General features: G+C 43.0%; 2 protein-coding genes across 3 annotated transcripts; one reads left to right on the top strand and one right to left on the bottom strand.

Moving 5' to 3' along the window:
- Nucleotides 1–354: 354 nt before the first annotated feature.
- On the top strand, nt 355–27,579 carry LOC121600144 (nascent polypeptide-associated complex subunit alpha, muscle-specific form-like). 2 transcript variants are annotated; one of them, XM_041928472.1, is made up of 4 exons: nt 355–2,630; nt 21,500–22,499; nt 22,585–23,184; nt 24,529–27,579. In XM_041928472.1, exons 2-4 carry the CDS (start codon nt 21,517–21,519, stop codon nt 26,558–26,560), a joined length of 3,615 nt encoding a protein of 1,204 aa, XP_041784406.1. In that variant the 5' UTR covers nt 355–2,630; nt 21,500–21,516; the 3' UTR covers nt 26,561–27,579. The 2 variants fall into 2 exon arrangements, with proteins under 2 accessions (XP_041784406.1, XP_041784405.1); XM_041928471.1 differs by lacking the exon at nt 355–2,630 and adding an exon at nt 19,442–20,019.
- On the bottom strand, nt 14,434–15,165 carry LOC121600147 (defensin). Its single transcript, XM_041928476.1, has 2 exons — nt 14,927–15,165; nt 14,434–14,830 (listed from the first exon to the last, which is right to left on the bottom strand). The coding sequence occupies exons 1-2, from the start codon at nt 15,054–15,056 to the stop codon at nt 14,649–14,651; spliced, it is 312 nt and encodes a 103-aa protein (XP_041784410.1). The 5' UTR covers nt 15,057–15,165; the 3' UTR covers nt 14,434–14,648.
- Nucleotides 27,580–27,683: the final 104 nt, after the last annotated feature.

Raw genomic sequence — 27,683 nt, 5'->3', positions numbered from 1 at the left:
TCGTACCTTCCACGGCTAGTGTGTGACGGGTGTTCCAAGTTCAGAGTGGTTGTGGCGGCCTCAGAGTACGAAAGAATCGGCAGTCGTTCTTGCCTTATTTACCTACGACAGGGGTTTAAAAGAAGATTGCATATACAAATTGACAATTGATAATAGAAACTCGAATTATAGAAAAAAAACAACATTTTTGTTTTGTCAGATATGTTTCGATCGATAAGCAGAGTGTTAATATTGGTGAGCAATGTTTCAATCATCATAAGAATGTTTGTAATTATAAATTATTGATAATTTATAATTATAATTGATAATATCCGAGCCTTTTCTTCCTGCGATAATCATAATTGGATTTTTTCAAGAAAGGATTGAATTCGTATTGGAAAAACCAACATTAAGGTGGAACGCTCCAGTTTCTTATTATGCTTGATCTGATTAAAAAAGCGATGAAAAGCTTAACATTTGAGAAGACTAAAAAAAGGCTCGTAAGGCGTATTCCATCGCCGTCCAAAATAATTTTTTTAATTTCTTGCAGAAATATTGCAGTTTATAAACAATCTTAAGAGAAATACGAAGCAAGATTAGCAATCAACAGGCACTTTTAAATACTTTTTGCTTGAAAAAAGTACCTCGTATTGCTGGATAGCAATGAGAAATTGTTAAAGGACATTGGTAAAACGAGCTAAGAACCCTGCATATGGCTGGAAAATTGTTCCCTCTCTCTAGTTGTCTCATTTTCTCGCAACGTGTGCTATACTCTCGCTTGGTTCTCTCCGACAACCAGGGCTTAAGCTGCGCGTACCCGGCTTAGTGAGCTAAGCACATACGCTGATCGGCGAAAGGGAGAAGGAATCGAGCCGTTCGGAGAGCGAAAAGTATTGCTCTCTCTATCTCTTCAACCCCGACAGGAATTAGATTAGTGAGAGAGAGAGTGTGTGTTGGGGGGCTTGAAACCAAAACGGATCGTGTCCGTATTTCCTGCAACGCTGCCGCTAGTACTGGGAGAATCTTCACCCTTATCGTAAGCATCACTTGAGCTCCTCCGATCATTTGCCTTCGAAACAGCGTGGAGAACGGGCGCAGTCTTCTCGTAGTACACACGCAAGTGTATATGTGTGTGTGTGTGCCTGTGTCTTTCTGCAGTGACGGGGTACAGTGGCCCGCAAAAACCGTTTAGAAGAAAGCGTGCTCCGATCAGTCAGCAGCGTGTGGTATTCGATGAGTCAGTAGAATGTGGGCCAGGCTCCGATTACGATGAGCGCAGCAAAAACGGTGCGGTTCCGTTGCTAGAACTCCTACTAACAGGGTGTGTTCTCAATGCGAACCAAGTGTGTATTTGCCGGTGAACATAACAAGTGCTAGTGCTAGTCGTACGTATGTACGTACGTGCGCACGTACCATATTCAAACAGAAGCCCAAAAATCGACGTCAAAACACTTGTCACACATCTGCGTTTCGCAGTTGATCTTGTGTGGGGTGGTTCTTTTTTGTGACGAAAAGAACAAGGGTGAAACACGATCAACAGCCATTTCCTCCTATCAATAACATGCATCACCTCAACGCAACAACAGCAAAAACAGACCCGACCCGAGAGACATAGACGTTATCGTTGCCTGTGTCAATATGTGTCCCCACAGCTCGTCCAACTAGGGAAGTGATTACAACTCGACACTCTGTTGTGCCGGATCTAGCTGACCCTAGCTAGAAGCAACGTGCTCGCTAGACCTCCCCAGCGGAACTGATTCGATTGCGCTGCGTACGCAAACCCTTTTATAAGAGGGAAAAGGCTCTTATCAGGTCGCTTGACAGGAGGGAATCAAACCATCAAGCAAGGGCAGGACAGCAGCACCCCGGGTGGAGTGCGGGGTTGGTGGCTGGGTGCGGCCCTGCTGTAGGTTATCATCGCTACCGCAGCCGCCCTACGGGAGAGTGCTTAGTAGGCGCGTAGATTTCGTTGCGAAACACGCAGTCCCGCGCAGGCCGGACGCACAGTGGGACCGAGTTTGATGGGAAAGTTGTGATTCGGAAGCAGAATGACGTCGGGGGAAGACGTCGTCGAGAGCAGCAAACAGTCATCACACCACCGTGCAGGGCGATCGTGGTCCATACCGAGCGCGTGGAGTTGAAGAATGCGTTTCGTCACGAGCAGATACGAGCATGTGCCATCAGATACGGGACATCATCTGGATTGGTGAAGAGTTTGGTCGTATGTTAAAACAGAGCACAGTGCATTGACTAGATAATTGAAAGGATTTAAGTGAATACTGTGAGTGAACAATAACAATAGAAAACAAGACAGTTTATGTACCAAAGCAATCAAGGCAGGCGAAGTTAATCCAAGCTCAAGCTTAACAAGTGGGCGAAGTCCAGGGAATGCTTCGCGGTGACGTCCGATGTGCTGAACAATTGTGTTAATCCTCAGTAAGCGTTGGATGCGAAAGGGATGATTTAGTGAACGAACGCGTGTCCCACTCACAAGTGTGCTTCTCCTTGGTGTGTTACTCAGTGCCACCCGGTTCGAAGTCCGGTCGCCGTTAGGTTGTGTACCAGTTGTTGGCAGTAATTAAATAAGCACATTGTGCGACACAATTCATTCAACATTTGGTATGGCTGGTCGGTGATCAATTATTAAACAGGTAAGAGGAAGGCATGCGATAAGATTATCTGCGCGGTTGCAACTGATTGCAAAAGGAAGGGGTTTTAGCGTTTCTGCGAATGCTACAGTTGCTTCAGTTGCATCTGGAATTTTCTCTGGAATAAGCTTGTGACGATTGACATGATGGGAGTTTTGTGAAATTATAGATAGAGAAAATTTACGGTATCAGAATTAGGTGGTGTTCTATGTAACATAATTTCGGACAAAGTCGACCACGTGCTTTACTCTTAAAGTTAGCAGAAATCCGACAAAAAGGCGACGTTCCGGCAAACCTATGTTCTTTTTTTTCCACTTTCTCGTATGCCCCTTATCAGTGGTTTGGGCTGGGCGATGAACTATTTGCGAACTAGAAGCTAGCGTTTTCATGCAAGGCGTGTGTGCGGCGTTTGTGAGCGAGCTAACATCAAATGCTTCTTCTTTGTTGCATGCTAATACCCATGATATCGGACACGAGCCAATGAAGCATTGATAATATTGATGTATATGTAAATAAGATAACAGCAGCAGCAGCAGCAGTAGAAACAGAACACCAGAAGAAAGGATAAATGATTAAAACAGAGAGTTTGAAATTGTTGTGACCTTAAACAGTAACAATCTCCACAAGAGAAGTGTTCCTAACGTCTTACGAATGAAAGGGAATTTGAGTTTTTTTAAGCAAGCGTTCTAAATGCTGGTTGTAAATAGTCCTTCCAACACTGAGTCACTCAGATTGCAAACGGTCTGTAAATGCGTTTTATTTGAAACATTCTTTTTTTTTGTAATTGCCAGAGAATATGGACTAATTCGAACATTGAGTCATCAGTTTAGATAAACAACGAGTGTTGAAATAAATAATGAGTGTAGCCGCCCAATAATACGCCCTTGGAGACACATACATGTGGACCGAAACATCTATCACGCTTAAACATATTATTCCTTCACTCCATTCTTTCCTTCGATCTCTGTGTAGTTTTATTATGGCACTAAATGCCGCAATGCCCGGCCCTGGCCCTGGCCAACTCTTTCGCCCCCTTTTCAATCTCACTTTTAAGCACGTCTTGCTGACGGGGAAGTATATCAACCCTGGTATTCCTGGGGTGGAGCAACATGATACGATTCGCTTCCTTTTCCTCTTCGTGTCGAAAATCGACTGATGCTGACGATCAGCCATGTTTTTCGTTTGGTGAAGACTTCCAGTCCCAGCTCTTTATCGCGTTCCTAAGCCTTCACGGTTGTGCCTTCTCCACAACAAAGGATCTTCTTAGCCACCATCTCGTCAACAGGGTGCCAGGAATCACATCATTCGGAATAATAAGCGGCTCTTTCGACGTAATAAAATGAACGACTGTGTTGTACACTTCAAGCTCTTCAAGCTCCTCACTACACATGTCTAGCGATCGCTTAGCTCCCATAAAAATAAGGTTCCGAATGCTTATGCTATTGGTCCAAATTTACGATCATGATTCTGCGAAGCGTGTAGTAAACGGGTTTTCTTGTTTGATTTTGACCGCTTCCCATAATTATAATTTAGATTAAAATTTGTTGATACTGTCTGCTATATCCATCTGGTTATACCGATATTGCAAGATGAAACTTTTGGGATCGATAGGGGTATGATCGATCACACTTATACCTGTAAATATTGGACGCCACTTTATTGGACAGTTGGCTGTAAATCATAATGGGGTCTCACTTTCCATGAAGTTTATGTTCATCCGAAACTGGTTTGCTAGACTTATTTTACTATCCTGTCCGGATAGAGATCCCCTTGGTACGGGGAATAATGTTTCTGGAGGAAATGGAAGCATTTAGGATCCTTTCCGTTTTAAGTTGGTAGGCTGAAATTTCAGCCTGTCAGCTGTTTGCATTGTATAGCAGTTTTCGAGCAGCTATCTAAGTGGGTATAATATGCAGGAGGGCTTATCCCAAGGTATATGAATTTAGAAGGCATATTTTTATCGCTCCAAGCCTCAAGCCTCCAGAAAGCTTGTATGAACAAAATTTTTCACCCATCCTGTCAAAAAGTGATATTCAATTTTGACTACATACACTTTTATTCTAGATTCCATCACCTGATTTTTTTTAATGCACCTTGAGATAAATGTAAACACCACCTTGTTTTGCTATTTTTCGAGCAGGTACTCGAATCTAATTCTAGCTTTGAGGCAAGGTGAAGTTGTTCAGAGCAAAATGACATTTCTCTCAACTTGACATAACTGTTCCGTGGGGCTCCGGTATAAAAATGGTGGAGGGCTGGTGCGGGGTAATGAAATTTGTATGCAGGGATTGACAGAAGTCTCCCACAATGTCGCCCAGTAAATGCGAAAAAAATCAACCTTCTAAATGCATACACCTTCCTTTGAGGCTAAAATAATCTAGACTGAAAATTGCAGGTTAGTTTTGTGTGTGGTTTTGTATGGAGTGTTTACATGATTTCAGCCTCCAACTGTCAAACTCCATACAAAAAGCTGACTAGAATCGTGAAGGGACCCCATTATTAGAGTCCGTGCGCCTTCCGTCAGACGACCAGGTCGCTCATTGTGAAGTTGTATTTATCTTGTACTGTATGAGTAAGATATGTGTGAGCAAAACTATCGGAGCGTATCCGTATTCATATTTAAGTCATCGGGCTACATCGAACCTGAGGAATTAAGCTCTATGCCTTAAGCAAACTGATAACCTTAAGAACTGATAACCTTAAGCAAAAGCGGAAGATTATCCTATCCAATAGTAAAATGAGCCGTGTTTAAAGATGCTGCGTAAAGTAGTATTCTTCTAAGTTTATCCAATTATCCTAAACGGATGGACTTTGATAGAAGTTTACTTAGCTTAACTGAGTGGTTTCATGTAACTTCACGATTTAAAAATTACATGCACAAGTGTAAGGAAAAAAATAGCTCTCATTTTTTTCCTATTTGCATGGTGATACTCTCTGCAGATGACGGTGTTTTCATGAGCTCATGCAACATCCGTCCACTAATAGATGTAACTATTTTCTCTACAATTGCTCACTGATGACGATCGTAAAAGATGAAGCGAATCGGGCCCTGGTGTTAGCTTTTAGGAGTCGATAAACATCCGTCACCCTTTAACCCCGGTAGGCAATTGCGGGGATCACTATTGATCTACGCGTTCGTTCCTGTCGATCGGTCGGAGAAATGCACCACCGCTTCTCGCTAGCCCAGATGTGCTTAAAACATGTATTATTCTGCACCGCGTGCACGGTGCATGCAATTCCAGCGCTCGCTTCCAATGCTCGCCGGGTTTAACATAATAATTGTAAAATTAGCATTTGCTTACCCACACATGGGTAGCATGTGACGAGACAGGAGAGTACAGACCGAAGGCCGATCGATCCAGTTTTACACACCTCCACTGATGCGAGGTTTCGTCTGCGCGATTTCGTACCGCGTGTGCACGTGTGGTCACGAGACTTTGACGCTGCTAGGCGGTTGGTGGATGTCTGTGTTTTGGCTACAAACAATTGCACGAACCGGCTCTCCAGTCGGCAGACCAACTCAGACTGGTACTTGAATGTGTATGTTGCTGTTTGCCGGTATGGTTTTATTTTTAGCAAGTTTATTGTCAACCTTTCCGGCCAAATAATATACAGCCTGTAATGAGTAAATTCCCCTCCCCCCCCCATCCCCCCTCCTCCCCCATCTTGCATCCACCACCCACCGGTGGGTAGTGTTGGGGAGACACTACGAATCTAATCAATCTAATCGCATTGTGACAGTTTCATTTGTGCTCGATGTCATTTCACGTGACGTTTACGTTCACCCATCTAACAGCCGGTAGGCAAAAGGCGCGAATTAGTGCCCCGCCAGGGTCTGCTGGCTCCATCGAGACGTAATCTTATCAATAAACCCCGTCCAGCTTATAGTCCCGGTTTGATAAGATTACTGCTAGCAAGCCCGGCTAGTCTCCGCTCGAAACGGTCCGATCGCCGCCCGGCGTATATAAACGGTTGACTAGCTCGCAGTGCAATGTGTCCGACTTTGGCGGTAAGCATCGATGCGTTCCTTTCGCGCAGACGAACTGTGGACGATACAATACAGGCTAGCGCAAAGAGTGAGCAACGTTTTTGAGCAACGCGGTTCAAATGTGTAGCCCGCAATCGGCGTGGTGGGCCCACACGGTTATGATTCTCTTCACAACGGAGGAATTGTTTCATTTTATGGGATGTATGGGTGGATGGGGACGCTTAAGTCAGACACTTCACATTTTCATTTAGCTAAGGTTTTATGGACAGTTCCTTTTAACCACGTATTGGAATACAAACGTAGAATACAAACATAGATAACATAGATAATTAGGATATTCTTCTGCTATAGCTTTAGTCATTAGTAATTAGTGTTAGTTTACTGGCTATAATATGACGTCATGTTAGTACGAAATACATTGGTGAGTTTCCTTTTACTTGGGGACTACCTGACCGTGGTGAAGTCGTTATATCCCAGGATTCACAACTAACCCATACTGCGGTAAAATTTAAGTTTGTATCGACTATCCAATGTTCATTTTTTGATTGGCTATCACCAAATATATCCTAGATATAGATTACATCAGAAAAAAAGGTAAAGGTACGGCTGCTGTTGCGCCATATCTCAACCCGGGACATGTTTCTGCCTTTCAGCTGTTATACTAATGTTCATCCCGTCCGCTAATTTGATTTTTCAAAAATAACGAAGCTTCTTAATCTGCCTATATTTTTGGTCCTAATTAACCAAATGAGTCCTGATTAATGAAATAAAGCCTATCGTACAAAAATGATAATGTCTTTGATCTTTAAGGATCCTTTCGTGAGTTTTATTGGAACTGTTTGTTAGGTCCCACCGACCTGTCATAAACGGTCATAAACATGCAGATAGCCACCAAACCCGACTTGCCCGAGGAACCTGAACCGATCGAGTAAGGCATAACATTATTCAACGAGAAATAAAGTATCCATCTCAATAAATCATTGTCGAAAAATTTATTTTTGTTTTAATTCATTTTCTAACAAGCATCCATTTGATGGATTAAGTTAGAAAGCTGAAATTTGAAATGAAATGAAGCCTGGATAATCGTAAAAGTTTGTATCTTTTAGGCCTAATTGATAGTTGCGTTTCGTGAGACGATCGTTGACAAGAAACATTCGTCTTTAAATCTTTTTGTTTTCCATGTTTATATTTAAAATGATTTATGATACGTTCAATACATTTTAAAACAACGTTTCAAACTATTTTTCACTTTTTTCTTTTGAAGTGTTAACCGCCAGCTTCATATTTAAGTAACTGGCTAGTATTGTGAAAGAGCCCAAGTACAGAAAAAGATCCTTTGAGCTCCAAGCACGTATTTTTTTTAAGTTTTGTATCAAATAACATCAATTATAGGCCATAGGCCTCCACATTTGGAACTTGTTTCGCAAACTGCCTAGAGGATATTCAAGGATTCATAATTAAGCAATTCTTCCTCGAGCTGCACGTTGTTCATGCCTAGAAAAGCCTAATTTGAACGAAAGCGTCTAATCCGGTTTCTCGCAGCATCACGGCGTTTTTTGAGGATCTTCCTGCTTGAGACAAAGCAGTTTCGGTTTATGATTCACCGACCGGCAGTGCTATTTACATTCTTGAAGCGGTCCAATAAACTTGTCACTCGGTGGTGGACCTGTGGCGAAGTGTGGTCCGTTGGCCTGGGTTACGCCCGTCTGTTTGCGCACACAATCGTCGGAATTTGTGATTTTTATTGCCGTTTATGCTAGATAAGCGAATAGGGCCGGAATAGGCGAAAGAACAAACCTCTTCCCTCTCCCCCTCAGTGCTGATTATTTGTTCGGCTGTAGCACCGTTTAGAACTCATTGCACAGTGAAGTTGCGCTTTCGACAGTCATGTGGGGGCGATGGAATTACATTGCATTGGTGTGAAACCGTTTTAAAAAACGTATTGAGCCTCATAACACTAAACGATAGAGCTAGAGTAAATGATTTGAAATTTACATTGGTTATGGCGTAAATTCACGTACGTGTTGGCATTTTAACTGCAGCTCATCAGGTAGATAACGAACTCTCAATTATTGATTAGTTTGTGGTTTATTTTATGGAGTGTCATGTAGTGCAATTCATGATACATAATATTCTAAATCACTAATTCTAAACTGATTGCAATTTTCATTTCTAGTATTTGTCCCTTCCTTTCTAGTGTTGTATTAATGGAAAATGTGTATTTGATTGGCGTAGACTACAGAGATAGGTTAGAGTTCATTCGAACATAAACCGGAAACTAATTGTTCTCATTGTCTATTATTACTATTGTCTCTTTAACTCTCAAGCTTTTTATGAAGTATACAAATTGTTTGATTACTAACAATAATTACTTGCAGGTGATATGATATATAATAAAACATCACTGTTAAAAAAATCAAATTAAAATTTCATAAAATAAAATGTGTAGTGTAAACACGTGAATGTGCATAAGTAACTAGTGGCCTGGAGCATCTAGCATGTGGCCAGGGTGACTTTTTTCAAAGTATGTCTCACAGATGAGTGAAGCTGCCGTTAAATGTGCAATAATTGCAATAATTATCTACTACGAAAGACATTTTGTTTGGCGAGTCGCATTTTTGTTGGAATGCGCAAGAGGTGGGAATGATGTTTGATGATAGTATTAAAAAAATGGCATACTATTCGCGGCCTTTTTATGACACCCCCCGTATCTCGTATTGGTGTATTCCGCTGCACATCGTCCTCTTCTTGGCGCAGAACAAATTGAACAGCGTTATCAGTTGAGTTGCAATTTTCAGAACAAAACAACTTACTGTAACTGCACAAGATGAAGTCTTTTAACAGTCAATCTCATTCAACATCGAGGCAACTCGTATTCATCAGATACGGTCACAAGCCGACATTTATGACATCCTTTGGTTCTGACCACCTCCATTTGCCAACCACTCATAAGGTCTTGGGAGAGTAGTCTACAAGGACTCTTTGAATGGATGCGATTGCTGGAATGGAAGTTTTGGACCGAGTGACGGCCGTAACATCACTTAGTAAGACATCAATGCATATTTATAGAAAGTCGTACATACACCGAATAATTACCCGTATTATTTCCACGTTTTTAGTAAAAAATAATTGTTTTAGTGAAATTTTTAACAAAAATCCGTTTAAGCTTCCCAATTGTTTTGCTTATAAATGTCCATACATCACCAGGGGCGGATTAAGCATTACGCAAACTAAGTGGCCGCGTGGGACTCCGAGATCTCTCGCTCAACACTGCAGAAAGACCTACATTCCCTGTGGCCGCATAAGGCCTCCACTCGTGTTATTCCGCCCCTGTACATCACCACGATTTGAACGATATTTTCCAGTTTTGTTAGGTTGACTATATGTGATTTTATTCATTAACATACTGCAATAACAGTCATTCGGTACAATATACGGAATATTTGACAAATCCAGTTAGAATCTTACCAAACGTAGAACGTAGAAGTTCAGGTTTTGTCTGGTTGAGATGTTCCACAACCTTAAATGCACTAATAACACTTTTAATTCCCTTCTTCTTTCTCTTGTCCTTGAGCCGTGTTAGAGCCGCTGTAACATATTTATGATTTGAGCATTATATCATATCATACGCGAGCGACAGTTGTAGAAACGTTTGTACAAACTCAAAATAAACAGATAGCTACATGCGTAGCAACACAACTAAATTAATAACATAACTTATCAGTGTAACATAGTGTGTAAAATCTATTCATTACAATCTATTACACCTTATTTCACTTCATAAAACAATAATTCCTTTCTTCCGGTATGTATATCCTTGCTACAAGGATGCGCTATGAAAACGCGGGCTCCATAGTACAGTCCATTCCAGCAGCTACGCACAGTTCACAGTGATCAAGTGTTCGGGCGTTCAAATCTTCTACATCGAAGCGAAGCGAAGGATAGCCACACACGACACGCGTCTGTGGGGGAAAAAGGTCGTTAGCTTCAAATTACTTTACGATGCTTATGGTGTCCTATCAAAACATATGCGGAGAAAGTGACAACACTAGAATGAACCGTTTTCGTACTTGGTGGTCAGCAGGTCATCAGTGTGCTATCGAAAGCATTTTGTTAAGAATAGAATCGTCAAATGTAAGGAAACGATACATGCGCCATGCAGTTGAGTAAAGAAGCAATGATGACTATTTTGAACTTGATTTGCCATTTTATGTTTTTTTTTTTCCTTTTTACTTGCTCTCATCAACACAATATGATGCTGCATGGTGCAGAAGAGTCTGGTGAGAAAAGTATGTTCACATACATGCGCTTACACACCCTCACACATACCCGAAAAACGAGACCGATTTTTATGCCTGGCTGGGTTATTTTTTAAGTGTTGTGCCTGTAGTTAAAAAAATATCCAGATTGCCTTTTCTTTACCCCGAGACTCGGTACCCTTAGTGGCTGCCTGGCGAATCCTTTAACAAGAGCGTTTGTTTCATTTTTCGGGTCAGTATTGCTCAGTCAGTGTTGCTGGTATGTTGTTGGTGCGTTTAGAGTGATCAAAGAAGAGTTGTGGCTGTGTGTGTGTGTGTGTGTTTGTCCGCTCTATGGAGCAAGCAATGTGTTAAGTTGTTTATTCCGAACCATCTCAATGCCTTATTGTCGTTGTTGATCCAATTGACGCCAGATAAAATCTGTCCAGTTTAGCGACGTAGAACGTCGAATTTTTGTTTGTTGTTTAAGGTACGTTAAGCCATTATAATGTGATTGTAGTGTTATTTGATAGATCATAGAGTTTCATTCAAATACAGATACAATATCATTTTAATGAATCTAACAACACAAGCCCAAGACCTCCAGGATCGTTGAGAAGCGTCCTTCTTGCTACCACTGCTTGTAAACATTTATTTGAGGTTTTCCGACTTAAAACGCATGTAACGAATCGGTATTACAACCAGATGTTCGAAAACCATTACAAGGCGAGAGGGGAATAGCGCAAACGTAAAGTGTGAAGCAAACACAGATGGGACAGCACTCTTGGGAACTTTTGTGTAAGCTGGTGCAATGGTAGAGGGAAATTAGAGAACGACATGGATTTTTGTCCACTCGTTTTTCATCCTTCATTAAATTTGTCAATCCATACATTTGTTCTCAATCTTTTCATCTTCTTCAAAGTTTTATGCCACAGGTTTTAGTGTGCCTTAGTCTCCACTGGGAAGCTAAATTTTTATTTGCACATCTAATGAAGTAATATACAATTAAAGGTTCGTTCAGTGTTCGAGTAAACGTGACCGTGAAATCGTTAGGTGATATTTTGAACTCTCAAGTTTGGCTCCCAAAATAGGGAAAAATCAATCAGCTGATCAAATCTTAAACGTAAATCAAAACACTTTACTGTACAGCACATTGTTTGTGCTTGATTCGCATATAAATCAGTTATCAGTTGTATACAAATTATTTAATGATTATTATTTTTTTAGTAGCCTCATTATACACATAATATTTTAAAATAGCGCTCTTAATATTTATATTTACTATTAATTCTATTGTATTACTAATTCGACTAATTATATTACTATTATACTAAAACCCGGGATATTAAATGCTGATTCTTACGCTTAGACTTTTCTCGTTATTGCGACTGAAACCCACTTCTAGTTTCCAATTTATTGCATAAAAAGTTAATAAATTTGTTGTATTGCATCGCTCGTATTGAAGTAGTGGTGGAAACTAGGAATCGGAACCATCCCGTTCCGATTCAGTGTTTGGAATTAATTCCGGTGCCGATTCCGATTCTGGAATCGATCCTGGTTCCGGAATTGATTCCGGTGCTGAAATCAATCCCAATTCTAGAATGGAATACGATGCTGGAGCTCCGAATCCGAATTGTGAAGTTGATTCCAGAGTCGAAACTGGAATAGATTCCGGTTCTGGAATTGATTCCAATTCTAGAATCGATTCCAATTCTGGTATAGATTCCAACTCAGAAATCAATTCCAATTCTAAAATCGAATACTGATTGCAGAGCCGATTCCGAATTAGACTCCGAAGCCGAATTCGGTTCCGGAGCCGAATCCGGTTCTGGAATCGACTACGAATCCGGTTCCGGAGCCAACTAAGATACCGGAGTCGATTCCGATTCGAATTCTACAGCCGATCCTGGAATCGATTCCGATACTTTCCAATTCAGATCCTGGAATTGATTCCTATTCTGGAATACAGTTGTGACCAGCGTGCGTTTTCAGCAGCAACCGAGATTTGACTTCCCTACTACTATTTAAATCAGTCACACTTTTTTATAGCTGCAATGAAAACTGACTGTATTTATTTCGGAAAAATAGTAAAATGACAACAAGTATGACAAGCAGCGACAAACAACGCAATCAAGGGGGACTACGAGTACGTGTAACACTTCCTCCTTGCCACCCAGTACAACCAACCGGTGTTAAATCATCCCTAGTAATATCCCTAGAGCAGTTACAAGTAATGGTTGAAACGTGACACGGAAAAAACTGAAGTTTAATGTTGTTTCGATTTTTATTTCATTCACTACACTCTTATCGTTTAATTTAGCAAATTAACGTGGTCAAGCATTGGCTCATGCATAGGTGCTATTTTAGCTAAAAGATTAAATTGCTCAATACATATTAACAATAAGAATATTGATTGTTTTAGTGTTTTTCAGCTGCGCATCAGATCTAGTTGTAAGAGGGTCTAGAAAATAGTTCCGAATTAATGGAATATTTAGAAATACGTATCAAACAAAGTGAAATTTATCTTTGTGACTATGAGATAGTAGATTAGTTGAATGTAGAATGTACAAGTGAGCAGAATCAAGATTTTTTATGATTTTCAAGCATGCACCCAGTCGTCCGGATGTATGACAATAAAAGAAAAAAAAACTATTTATTAGCCGTTATTTAAACACACTCTTATTTACAACATCCGAGTGTTTCGTTTGATTTTAAACATTGAGTTTTATTTTTGGATCCGGTACCGAAAAAATAATGCATTTATGACCCCACAGTAATTCAAACCCCACCAACGTTGCTCTCCAGCGATCGCGGAGGCTTTTTGTTACAACTGCGTCCTTTCAATCATTGCCCCCGTACGCTTTCTCCGAGAGCTAAATCAGTTTGTGTTAGCAATTTGTGCTATTACCAAGCATGTATGTTACATTTCCCGCACACGGCGTAATGTGTAAACACATTCGAGTCGCTGCAGACGCGCCGCGAGCCACAGAACTGGGCGTGTGATGCACAATGCGGTTCTTTGTTCGTCGCCTTCGCCGTGCGCGAATGTGTGTTTGACGCGCAGTCACACGAAGAGATGTAATTCTTTCCAGATAAACAAAAAAAACGCATAATACTCACACACACACACACACATTAACGCGAATGCAGATCCAATGATAATTTATGCCACCAGCAGCAACTACTACTACTGCCACACCGCGCACACACACAGCGCAGACGATGACGAATCGATGTGTTGAGTAGAATGTGAAGAAACCATTGAACAGTTTAATGCTCGAATGGGAAACGCGATTACCAAGCGCGCCGTGAAGCAGAAGCGGACAAGAGTGGTACACAAAATTGAACAATAAAAGAACGCAAGCACCGAGGAAGGATCGTCGAAGACGAAGCTACATTTTTATGGCTTAAGCCGCGTACAATTTTTTGAAACCTTTTGCTGCGCACGTCAAAGCAGAGTTCTTCATCTCGCGTCATAATGCTGTTGTGTCCTTTCCTCTCGATGCGCAGTTTGGCTCCGCTGGCAAACGCTGTCCACCGTATGCTGTAGATAAATGCACAATGCATGGACACGAATGAATACTTGAAGCATATTTTGAGCCACAGTTTTATTTGTGCAATTTTCAATCCCCGATTTAATTGCTACGAAACGATGCAAGCCTGTGTTGTAAACTATTCATCCACTTTTGTAGGAACTTTGGAACCGCTCGGGGTTGCTACGGACCGGCACACCCTCCTCTCCCAGGATGCTAAGCTGTGTCCCCCCGAGGGGGGGGGGGGGGAGTTTTTTGTTCTTTAGTTGCGGCAAACACACACCGCCTTACTGTTGCAGTAACCACCGCGATAGCGGCGGGCGATGCAGTGAGCGGCACAAAGGCTGCTGCCCACACCGAACCCGCTGGCCAGATCGCAGGTCGCCCGCTTGGCCCGATAGTTCTCCAGCGCGGCATGGTGCGTTTCCTCGGGCAGTTCGTCCACTAATGGGGGGGGGAAACCAAGCACACAGGACACGTTAGTGGACAACTGGAAGAAGGGATGCGAACGGAAGGATCAAAGCGTTTTATAATACTTACGAAGGGTATTGAGATTGGCACCGCCGCCCAAAGCCGCCGCTTCTTCCTGCGGGGCTGCCTGGACGCTGCCGTTCAGCAGGGTAGCCGCCAGCACAACGGCAATGGTACAGACGATCGTTGCACACTTCATGATGAGTTGAGGGCTTGAGGATGCTCAAGAAAGGCACAGTAGTACTAGCTTTAGCTGGCTGGAGTTGCTCCGTTCACTCGACTGTTCGAACACGGTTTGATTGATCTCGCCCACCGACTGGACTGTTTTATATGCATCGAGACTAGTACTACTACTACTGCGCCTTCCCTTTTGCGTGATTCCCCGCGCGAACGTACGAAAGCTCGTTTTTTCCCACCGCTCGAGGGGATCCCACCCGGCGTCGGCAAGACACAAAAAAGTGCGGCTCGGTAAAGTACCTTGTTTTTTTTCGCGCCATTTGCGTTTACAGTTTTCTACAGCCCCCGTCTATTATCGGCTATTGGCCGATTACACTGCGGTGTTTGATTTTGTAAATTGTGCTTTCTTTGTAAACTAATTGACTCAACGGAGACGATAGAGTCCTGAGGTAAATGACTGACGGGAGGGACAAGACTCGTCTCCCGTTCGGTGTACTCTTACTCTGTAGGTACTGTTTGTCCTTCCTTAGTTGTCCTTCTGGATGGCTGATAGCGGGTCGATACATGTGCACAAACACATGTCTGACGGGAGAGATAACATTCACCCCGCTACGGGCAGGTGTGCATTGATTTCGTGCAACATTTGCTTCAATTGCAATCAATTGCACCTTGTCTTTTTGTCTCGGGGAACGTATCTAAAGTCAGTGTATTTAAAAAGTATTTTAGTATTTCAAATGTGTTCATTTTTTCGAACTTGGCAAAGCAATTCTTCAACAGAACAGAGTGCTTGTAAGCATAGTTAATCATTGGAATGAATAACATCCCTCGACAGTTCCGTGGTATAGTCGTCGAGTCGTTCCCGTCATAGATTCAACCCACGTTGATTCTTGTGATAATTTGAAATCATGAATTTGAATCTTTTTAATGCATAAATTGCCATTCATTTTGGCATATTCTTCATGATATCAGTTTCATCATCAGTTTATTACATTCTGAAGCGACTTCTAAACAACCGATGCCTGCATCCTTAGCGATCGCTAACCATCCCGAACCAGTTAAACCGCTTGAATAAGTTTAAAAATAACACCACAGTAAATGAAACGATCGCATAATCGTGCAATTCATTTGTTTCGTTCGCGTTTGAACCCCCTAATGAAAAATCGCTAATTATTTATTGGTTTATTACTCAGTATGATGGTTGGCTTGGCGGATTGGCTTTCTCGCCCATGATCCATCACCGATTATCACACACTGACCAATGTGATGCACACCGGCGAGGCTTCACTTCATGCCAATCCTCCGAATTAAGATGCTTTATTGCTTTTTGTTGGTTGTTTTTCTCCGTTTTGATTTTTGGTGAATTCCTCAAACGTCGTAAAACACAGCAACATGGATTCCTACGTAGTGCAATCTTTGAGTGCATGGATCGATTTTTGAGGTGCAATTCTTCTAACAGAGTGGAAATACAATAATTGTATGTAGAAAGACAGAGAGAGAGAGAAGATTCTGCATCCAGCATCCAAAAAGAACCATAAACTCCCATGAGATCACACATTCTTCCCCTCAGCCATTGAAGAATAGCTTGTCGATTGTGTTCTGTTTAATTGCTACCAATATTTAATGATCTTACATGCCTTGGATAGTTTACGTAGAGTCATTTCATTTCATTTCATTTATTTAATCCAATATCCGCCATCAAGGCTAAATAAAACAGACTTAAAACTAAATTAAACACTAACAAATAAACAAAATAATTCAAGAAAAACTAAGCCTAACTAACCTAGTCTTGACCTAGCAAAAAATTAAAGAAAAAAACATAGGTAGAGCGTAGAGACTATCATAAATTTAAAGAATAAAGAGAGTAAATGAAAACCAAGAAGAATAATTAAAGAGAATTAGAAGAAAAAATACGGTTACGGAAAGAGTTAAGAGAGGAGTCAAAATCAAAGAGATAGTAAAAGTGGTTAAACATGACATGGTCATGAGAGGCAACAATCAAAAATAGCGTCCGGTCAATGCAATTCATCCCGTCAGGACGAATATAAGTGAACTCTTAACATACGTTTGGTTTTATTCTTTAACCTGTTGAGTTGCACATTAATTCAGAATCCTTCAATTGTACCGTGTGTGTCTTTTATCGTACCTTTAATGTTATTACCATCAGAGCAATACATCCTGAACGATCTTTTTGAAGATTATGTCTCTCTTTGATCGCAACCGCATTTGACGTTTGTGACCGATCGGGTGTATCTCAATATGTGCTGATGCAATAACCTTATTCTTACCACTGTTCGTCTCCATCGCGGCTATATCTAAATATTTATTTATTAAGGCCAACGATGTCGACAAGCATCAATTATTAGTTTGCTGATCATTGCGTTGAGCTATCAATGTTGATTATAAACAATAGAAAACTTATCATTTGTAGCACCATTAACCTCCGTTAGTTATGCTTTAAACTCCATAATCTCTCTAATATGAATATAATAACCAAAACCTTATGAGATTAGTAAATGAGAAAGTAAATCCTATTATTGAACAAGTATTGAATAAAAAAATGAAAGCTTTTCTTTGTTTCTATTGCTGCTTGATTAATCATCTGACTAACTCTCCTGCTGATTACTATCACAACCGATTATCACATCGCTCGCATCACTCCTACACGAATCGAATCTCAAGTGTACTTCACTGCTGTTTGCTTTATGTAATGCTTCGTGTTACTAATTTATCATGCTCTCGTAGATATCCTCACCACTTGTAAGACAAAATGTGGGCCACACAATAATTCAAATATTGATTTGTTTAATTGTGGTTTAAAACTAATGCGTTACTACACTCACTCACGCAAAAGCAGGGTTGAACGCTTGAAATTTCAACTTAAAAGTGGCCAACAAATCACATCGATAACTGATAAATAATTCTACTAAACCACAAAAAAAATCCTCATCAGGCTTAACCGTCGTATTAACCGACAAACATTCTCTGTCAGCCCTGCGTCCATATCTGCTGCCGTCAGAAAAAAAAATAATTCACTACCACATTCACTGTCGTACCCGGTCCGAGGACGAACTGATTGAGGCTGGTCAGGTCCTCGCGTTGCGTTCGGCGTGTCCCGCCAGGACCCGACGCCGTACGTGGGACAATTATCCTACTGTACCTTCTTTTTTCTAACGTTCTGACGTGGCGCAATGCTGCTGGTCGGTGCTGGTTCCCGTTGGCAACCGGCAAAGGACACGTCGCGCTTTGTTGGAACGCGACGCTTTGCTAGGTGATCAATATTAGACGGGAAGCATCGGCTGCGGATCACGCGAGAGTGGTGGATGGAATTTATTTTATTCCCGCTTCCGTCGTCGAGTGGTGGAGTGCACGTGTGTTTTCGGATTCGCGTGACGGTGTGTAGGGTTTATACAGAAGCGAACGGTCTACTACGCTAGCACGTTTGAACGTTTGTTGTGTTAATTTCATGCGATTTTAGTTGTTTTGAAAGTTTGCCAAAAAACGGGTTCTGTGATGGTAGTGAAGCTGTCGAAAGGCAGAGTCGAGCTTGCTGCAGCGCTACGGATAATAAGACTGAACAGTAATTTATTGCGGAGACGAGGAGGTGGGTACAATTGAAAATTTGTTCTTAAATTGTACGTTCTTAACTGTACCAAGTGTCTCTAGCGTAAATTAGGACTTACTTACTTACTTATTATAATTACTATAATTAAGTTTGTTTGTAAACAAATCAAATCTACTCCATGGTCTGCATGACGATTCAATTGTTTTTTTTAATTTAACAAAAAATATAGAAAAACATATTATTTATTCCTTATCTGGGTGGGAAGCGCATTCTTCCATAGGTGGATAAAGAATTGCATCATTATTTGTTTACCTCTTACTCTTTATAATTATTTGTACATATGAAGAATTACTAATGATGTTTACAAAATACATGGCTTCACGTTTTAAAGTGTCCCAAAAGAACGGACAACTTCACATTTATCCCGCACTGGATTGAGTCTTTCTCGCCTCAAGTTATGCAATTTTTTGTCTCAGTGGATCTTTTCAATGATGTTCATAATTTATGTTCTGTATGAACGAATAATTCATAATAGCAATTAAAATAAAAGCAACATATGGATAATAATATATGTTTTGCCTCAATGTTCATGAAATTAACATGAATTATTTAAAAGACTTAATTCATTAAATTCAATCATTTCTGCAAGTATCGAGCAATTAATTCCTGAATTAAAAATATCCTATAAATGACACATTGCATGCAAAACTGCATAACTCTAGGCGCTCCGGATTTAGCTTTCTTCCATCAAACAGTCATTATGTCACACCATCGGTCCTATTTTCTCGGTGCAGCTACGGCACCCATGTTTTAAACAAATCCACCCCATCCAACGCCCAAACCGGGAGTGAAGTAAGTGGCCCCAAAATAGAATACCTCGAAGCGGAAGGATAATGCAGAGATAAATAATGTTATATCCCCTTACAAGACACCTCACCCTGGTAAGCCTGATGATAACTGTCGGCTGGTATCTTATCGATGGTTTAGTTCCTTCCTTCTTTTTTTTTTTATTCGCACACACACACGGTTTTAATCGTGCCCGGGCCTTTACGCCACAGGCTCGTGCGAAAGCGTATTATCGGCACTGTGAAGGGATTGTGTGTCAGATCTTTGGGGCGCGATATGATAGGGTAGGTGCGCGATATATAGATTCCATACGCCCGGGTGCGCACCTTCACAACCCGTCCACCTTTGGGCCGGAGTGGATTTACTTTATCGACGCTCGGTTGAAACCGTTTTGGGGGGTGCAAAAGTGCAGTACCTTCCTATGACACCGGACGGGACGACGGTTGGCGACGACGGTTGGCGCTTATCCTTCCCGGCAGTGGACATTGTGCGTTCGCACCGTGGCACCGTACAGCTGGACCACAACTATCCCACATGAGTGTGAAAACTTTCGATCGTCTTTTTACGAGAAAACTGGGTTAGTGTGTACAGTGAGTGTGTGTGTGTTGGGTAGCAAGAAATTATGGTCTAAGTGTGTGTGTGTTGAGGATATGAATAGTTTATTGACAGTAGTAAAATCAAAAGCAGTTTACTGTGCAATTTGTCGTTCGATAAGGCAAATCATACCGCGCGATACAAAATCGTATACATGTTTAATGGGCTGGTTGCCTTACGTTGTTTGCTAAGCAAGCAACGTGCAATGTGATTGTGAACGATTTCATAAGCCGATTAGTGAGCTAACAGTGTAATTGATCTTAAAAAAGGCAAACATTTTAGAAATTTAACGTAATTTCTCTTATGCATGCTTGGCAATTTCGTAGCTGTATTTCGGTTTTTTGTGCAATATCGTAATCGGATATTTAATTTTATAGTATCATTTATTATTTTGCGAAAATTATGTTATGAGTTAAATAATCACAATATGAATTTAATAAGTTACATAACCCAACCTAAATCTTCATAAAATGTACTTTGCGTTTGATCATCTTGCTTAGCTTTTATGGTTGGTGAATAATAAGGGAACGTGGGACAAAATGGTCACCTGCATCATTGGAAAATTAACACATTTATAATGACTTCTAATGATTGAAAAAAACTTGAAATACAATGTTTAAAGCCCATGATGAACGTGTCATAACCTAACATTTCAAAATAAGTGAATAAATTAGCGAATAAAATGTTTGCTCAAAACGATGTAATTTTCACCGTCTCGAAAATAAGCTTTCGTAAGAATTTAACATTGCATTAATGAAAAAAAAGAATGTGCATGCTACCACATGACATTTATTCATGATTTATGTAAAAAAAGTAATTATTTTAATTTAATGTTAAGTTTTTAACGGAGCTTACAGAATTTTCCAAGCCAATGTGCACAACATTATTCATCGCTTGCAGGATGTTTTTCAACAGCTGTCCTGTGTTATATGTACAGGATCTTCACATTCACTTTCGTATATGAACATAATTATTCACCGCCTCCGACATGTTTTTCAACGGCTGTCAAATGGTGTATTTACTTCAAAATGAAATTTCTGTTTTTACACATGATTTTCAACACGTCACAATGAACTGTCAAAATCAATCCAGCTTGAGGCGTGTTGAAAATCATGTGAAGCAACTGAAAAATGTTTGTGATCCAAATACAATATTTGACATCTGTTGAAAAACATCCTGCAAACGATGAAAAATGTTGTTGGGATTGGAAATTGACTTAGGAAACCCTGTAAACCAATGCCTACAGTCCAATGCTTTTTCCAAAGTCCAATTTTGCCCCATTGTTTTGATGTGATCCTTTTGCCCCATAGCAAAACCTATCCTTTACAGTGCCATTTTGCTCCTCTTTGCCTCAAATGATAAATTATTGATTTGAGTTTTGGAAATATTAAACTTCATCGATGAGATTTAAAAAAAACTCTAATAACATAATTTTTCCCCCACCCTCTTCTCACGCTGCTCAGATTTTAAGTTACAAATTATGCGAAAAAAGTTCGTCCAAACGTTGGCCGCACAGCAGCTTGAAATGTCCACCCACATACGAGCGCCGGGCGATATGGAGCCCGGCAAGGAGCAAAGGCAGCAGCAAGCAACGCGCACATCGCGCGACTCGCCCCAGTCGTCCGAGCACAACCGGTCCGACCCGCAGGTGATCGAAATCCTCGACGACGATAACGACGTGGAGCTGATGATGGAACGCCACCGAAAGTATCACCCGCGCAAGTACGTCAATCTGCAGCAGCCACCGTCGAAGATATACTACGACCCGGTCGACAGGCCGAGCTCGCCCGCACCGGACCGGACGGATCAGCACAAGCAGGTGAATGGGGCAGGGGAACAGGAGGAGGAGGAGGAGGACGAAGAGCGGCAGCTTGTGATCGATTGTGTGCGGGATGCGGGCTCCGCGTCGTCGTCCTCGAAGGAACCAAACAACAACAGTGCGGACATGGCCAACGGCAATCACGCCGAGGAGCGGGACAGTAATGGTGAACCGGCTGGTCCTACCAGCTTGCAGACTCCTCCTCCTAATACTACTGCTACTGTCCCAGAATGCGTGAATGCAGCGGACAACAGTGAGCAGCAGCAGTATCAGCAGAAATCGCCAAAAAAGGATGCCGCTCCGTCGTCCGGCTTCAATTGGCACGTGCCACAGAACCAGAGCCTAACGCCTGCCGGACCACCGCCAGAACTTCGGCCACTTCCGCAATGTCCGCCAAATGTCCCCCGCCCGAGACCGGACACACCGGCACCGAGGATGATGATGATGCAACAGCAGCAACAGCAGCACGAACGTCTACCGCCTCACCTTCGTGGCCATCGATCGAATCCTTACGAGCGTCCTCCGGCTGGCAACGATCACAGCGCAGCGCTGGAAGCTAGAAGACGCGCTGCCACACCACATCCCGGTGCAATGGCCGGTCAAAGAACGCCCAGTGCGCCCCAACCAACCGCCGAATCAGCACGGTAAGTGTGACGAAATGCTTGACCGTCCTCGGCGCAGAATCGCCCCTTTTAACAGTCTTCCCCTTTTTCCCCCCTTTGCGCACAGAAAATCCGCCTTTTGTGCGCCCCGTGAAAGCAGACAGCCGTATCGGAACGCGGTAATGCCACCGCCACCGCCGCTACTGCCGTCGCTGCCCGGTACTGTGGCCAGCAGTGTCGCTGCCGCACCGCGCACTCCCTTCTACCACAACCCGTTCCTGCAGCCGTTTCTGCACTATCAGCCGCACGGTGGTGGCGCGCCCGATCCGCAAACCTACCACACGCTCGAGGAGTGGTACCGGGCCGGCTATCCGGCACCGCATCTGCTAGCGCCCGCCGATCTCGACTTCTACTACAACTGCTTCCTGAGCAAGATGCTGTTCGGGGCCGCGATCGGCTACCATCGGCAGCAGCAGCAGCAGCAGCACCACGAGCAGCTCTATCGCAACTATCCGGCGCTGGCGATGACACCGGGCAACGCTTTCTATCCGCCGCCGCAGTACGGGTTTGTCAAGCCCATTACTGCCACGGCTCCCGGGCCTGTCGCTTCCACTACTGCTGCACCGGCTGCTGCTACTCCCGTACCGGCATCGGCTAATGCACCATCTCAGGCGATTAATTTTACACAGCTCTATAACGGCGGCGCGCCTTCTTCTGCAGCTGCTGGGTGAGTAAATGTGATCAAACTGATCAAATCAATCGTGTTAAAGCTTGTGCTGTGCAAGCGTCCCCACTAAATCTACTTCGACACGGCTACAATTGCCGCATGCAGGCATCGTAAATATTTGGATGCTGGGTATCGCGATTGCTGTGCTGCCATAAATGAGTTTATTGCGCTGTGCAGCAATTTTCCTTTGCCTTTTTTTTGCATCTTTGCGGGCACGGAGCGATTATGCGAGTCCAGTGAGTTTGAAGAGCGCGAGAGAAATCGCGTACCGCTGTACAGTAACGCTGTCGATGTTTGGAAACGCTTTAGTGAACGCGTGTAGTGCGGGTTGCATACGAGCAGGAGGAAACTGTGCGGTAGAACTTGCATTTGCTTTCTACCCGTTGATCTGTTTAATTGCACTTATTCTATTGCATTAGATTGGCAAATTAATACAAATTATGTTAAAAAACTCGTTCGACTTAATAGCACGCTCGTCATGGGTTCAAGCCCCGAATGGACCTTGCCCCCATTTGTAGAACTGACTATCCTGTTATGTGTAATCAATAATTCACTGAAAGCCACACCCACAGGCAGGCCTTGGTCCCAACAACGGTTGTTGTGCAAAAGAAGAAGAAGAAGAAGAATAATGTTAAATAGCTCAGCAAAAAAAAAATTTTTACGTATTTTTCTAATGAGCTTAACACAGTTTAATCTTCAGAAACGCTTTAAAAATAATTATGTTGTTGAATACTTATTAATTAACTACAGGATTTTCCAAATTACTTTACAATGTAAACATTGTATTCCACCGCGTGCAAGAAGTTATCATTTCATATCACTCTGATACATTTTTTGCATAATTTTTTTTTCTTCTGCATGATTTCCAACACTTCAACTGTCAACGGGTGATCAACGGCTTCAAACACCGGTGAAAAAAATGACGGCAACATTCCGTTGAATTGTTGAAAATCATGCTGATGAAATTACAGGGTTACAAGTCACATTCGAATGTGCACATCATTGTTTACCCCCTGCAAGAGGATTTTCAACAGCTGTCAAATGATGTATTTGCATCACAATACATTTTCAGTTTTTTCACATGATTTTTAACACGCCTCAAGCTGGATTGAGTTTGGCAGTTCTTTGTGGTGCGTTGAATATCACCTTTAAACATTGAAAATGTATTGTGATGCAAATATATCATTTGGCTGTTGAAAAACATCTTAGTAATTGGATGATGGGAAAATGTGTTGTCAAGGCTACATTGAATGTATGTCATGACTCATGACAATATTGTAAACCTTTTTGTTGGAGTTTAATTTAATTAATTTAACATGATTTCACTCATTTCACCCATTCCAGATACCACCCAACAAGCTTACCGTCCACGACCACCGCACCAACCCATCAATCGCCACAAAGAGTACCCCACACTCCCTACTTCATGAACCACTCGATACCACCACGGCCCGGTGTGATGGAACGTGCCGGAACCCCTGCCCCAGGGCATCCTTCAGCTCCACGGCCATCTTCTGCCGCGCTAATGCCACCGCCCCCGGGTGCGGCATCGGGCTCGCGGAAACGTTCAGCTCCATCAGCTTCATCGGCAAAGCGTCCACCTTCGGCCAGAGCAGATCCACCCGCTTATCTGTCTTCCCCATCTTCCCTCAGCATGCCTCCTTCGGCCTATTCTATGGCACCCCCTCCTCCAAGCAATCATCCACCAGCTGGCAATGTGGCGGCACAACACACTGCCAACAGTATGCCGCCCCCGAGCAATCATGCTCCCTTCGACTACACGCATTCAACTGCAGCTGCTGCCACTATCACTACTTATGCTACTCCTACTATTCTTTCCACGATGCTGTCATCACCTGACCGTATGCCACCGCCAAGCAATCACCCACCGTACAGTACACTGTCCGATCGGTCTCCCCCTGCCAGATCGGCTACACCGGCACCGGGCAGAGGTATGCCGTCTCCAACCAATCATCACCGATCTCCGACCCTAGGCTCGCCTTCAACAAACATGTCACCGGAGAGTATGGCTCGCCCAGGCCATCCTGCAACTTCCAACCACTTGATCTCCAACGGCACTCCTTTCCCTAATGTAATGACATCATCTGGCAGTATGCCGCTTCCAAGCAATCATCCACCGTCCAGTATGGGCTCCCCTACTGCAACGGCCACTAGTACTGCTGGTACACTGCTGTCTGCGGGTAGTATGCCACCTCCCAGTAACCATCCGCCATACCATACCACGACTTCTACTTCCTCTATGTCGTCACCGGGAAGTATGCCACCTCCAAGCAGCTATCCATCTTCTGGTTCATCCAACGCTTCAACAACTTCTAGCAGTAGTATGCCGCCACCACCAACAGTCAATCCCAACTACTCATCCTCATCCTTTCCAATGATGCCACCCATTATCAGTTACTTGCTACCGCCTATGCCACCTACCACATCCACTCCTTCCACTATGTCGTCTCCATGTACCATACCTACTACTTCTTCGTCCTCTGCTACTGCTCACAATGCACCGGCCAGTATGCCCTCGCTCGATACGGTCTATGCCAGCTCGAGCATGATGCCACCACCCAGTACCCCATCGACCAGCAATCGTGCAGTAGCCTCCGGCCAACCGACATCTCCCCCGACGACTGCCACCAATACAAACGGCGGCTCCAAGAGAGGTTCCCGAGCGGCTCCAAAGCCATCCCCCTCAACATCGCGTACCACCGCCTCACCCGAACTCCCAACTCCACCAGCACCGAAGCGTCGCAACCGGCGCGCTTCCGTCGCGGCAAGCCAATCGCCCTACCTTACGGCACCCCCTTCACAGTCACCGATACCACCACTGCCACCGACACCGAGGCCACCGCCAATCGCCACACCGACGGACACCACGCTCGACACCACCAACCTCGGCTCCATACTGACGATCGTGCGCCAGGAGATGGCATCCTTTCTGCAGCTTCGGCGCACCGACATCCTGACGACGATGCGCATCTATACGGGCGGCCGGACCGATTTCGCCCTCTTCCTCGCCGAGATGAAGCGCCACAACGTGACCTACCGGGACTTTATGCACGTCGCGTTCGCGCTGATGCGCCGCTACGGGCAGGACCGGTTCGCGAAGGAACCACCGAGCGAGCTCGACTACCAGTGGGCCAATCCGCCCCAGGAGTTTGCCACGTACTTTTCCAACATACACCCCTGCACGCACCAGTTTGTGGGGGAGAATTTTGAATTTTTGCTCCTGGTGGTGGACAATCTGCTGCACCAGTACTTCGAGCCGATGGAGTACTTCCTGCTGACGTACGTGTTCGGGGTGGGACCGCGCACCAGCGGGGCCGGCTGGAGCGGATCCGATAGAGCGCTGGGGGAGAGATAAAATGAAATGAGTAGGAAGGACATTATTTAATGGGAGAGAGACAACATGACAATGAGTGGAATGATACCGGCGTTTGAAGGAGAAGACTATATAGACTTAAGCCTAATCCTCTTAAGCCTTTTTTGTTTGATTTAACTATTATTATTAAAGGTATTAGTGTAGCGTTTAAGGCACGGCAGTGTTTCGTCCTTACCTTGAACTGTCCTGTTTTGACTGGCGCCCTGGTACGTTTTGCATAGCAAATCGAAGTGAAGCCCAGCATCAATTAGGAGCTCTTCAGGGCATCGAATAAAGAGGTCGAGGAAAGTCGAGTTCGTGTGCGTGTGTTCACCGTAAGGGATGTGTAACGTTGAGGGCAAAGTCCTCACCATTCAAACGAAGCTCTCTCTCTTACTCTCTATCTCTCTATTTCTATTGCATTATCATTCAGGATTAGAAGGCGATTTGACAAAGAAGTAGCAGTAAGTTCATTTGCTTGAAGAAAGCAATCGAGAAGTTAAGCACAAGCTTAACCATAAACAGCAAAGATGCTTGCGCGCAGGAATAAAAAAGAATTACCATTGTCCTTCTGAAGGCGAAGGATAGGAAACCATTTTCCTCGCATTTTGTAGCTCTGTAAGCATTTCCTTTCCTGTAAGCAATTTATATTTATGCTTTTTTGTAGACATGCAATACTTCTCAATCCATTTTTGTGACATTTGCATGTTTTTTTCTCTTTTCAAACGTTTGCTTAACATTTTGCCTTTTTTTTCTTCTTCTAATTATTATATCCATTCTAAACGAGGTAAGACAATCATTTGCAAATGAGAGAAAGAAAACAGTAGGTAGCCGCGCTTCTGGTAAACTAACCCCAAGCTGTGCGATTATATGCAGGGAAGGCAAAATACCATATTTAAACAACACACTTTTATAGCAGTACAAACATCTTACAAAAATCAATTGTTTTGGCTTAGCTCCGTTCGATTTTTAATGTGCAAATTATGTTTACGGTTTATATGAAAATAGCAGAACAGGAATACGAAATTCAAGATAGAATAAAGCAGTATCAAAAAACCTCACAAACGGTTTTGTTTGTTTGTTTTTACTCTCTCCTTTTTCTTTCTTCAGTGTTCACCACCACGCC

This window comes from Anopheles merus, chromosome 3L (genome assembly GCF_017562075.2).
Source record: "Anopheles merus strain MAF chromosome 3L, AmerM5.1, whole genome shotgun sequence".
NCBI lineage: Eukaryota > Metazoa > Arthropoda > Insecta > Diptera > Culicidae > Anopheles > Anopheles merus.
The sequence above is the reverse complement of the archived record's forward strand: the minus strand, read 5'-3'. Positions and strand labels throughout refer to the sequence as shown.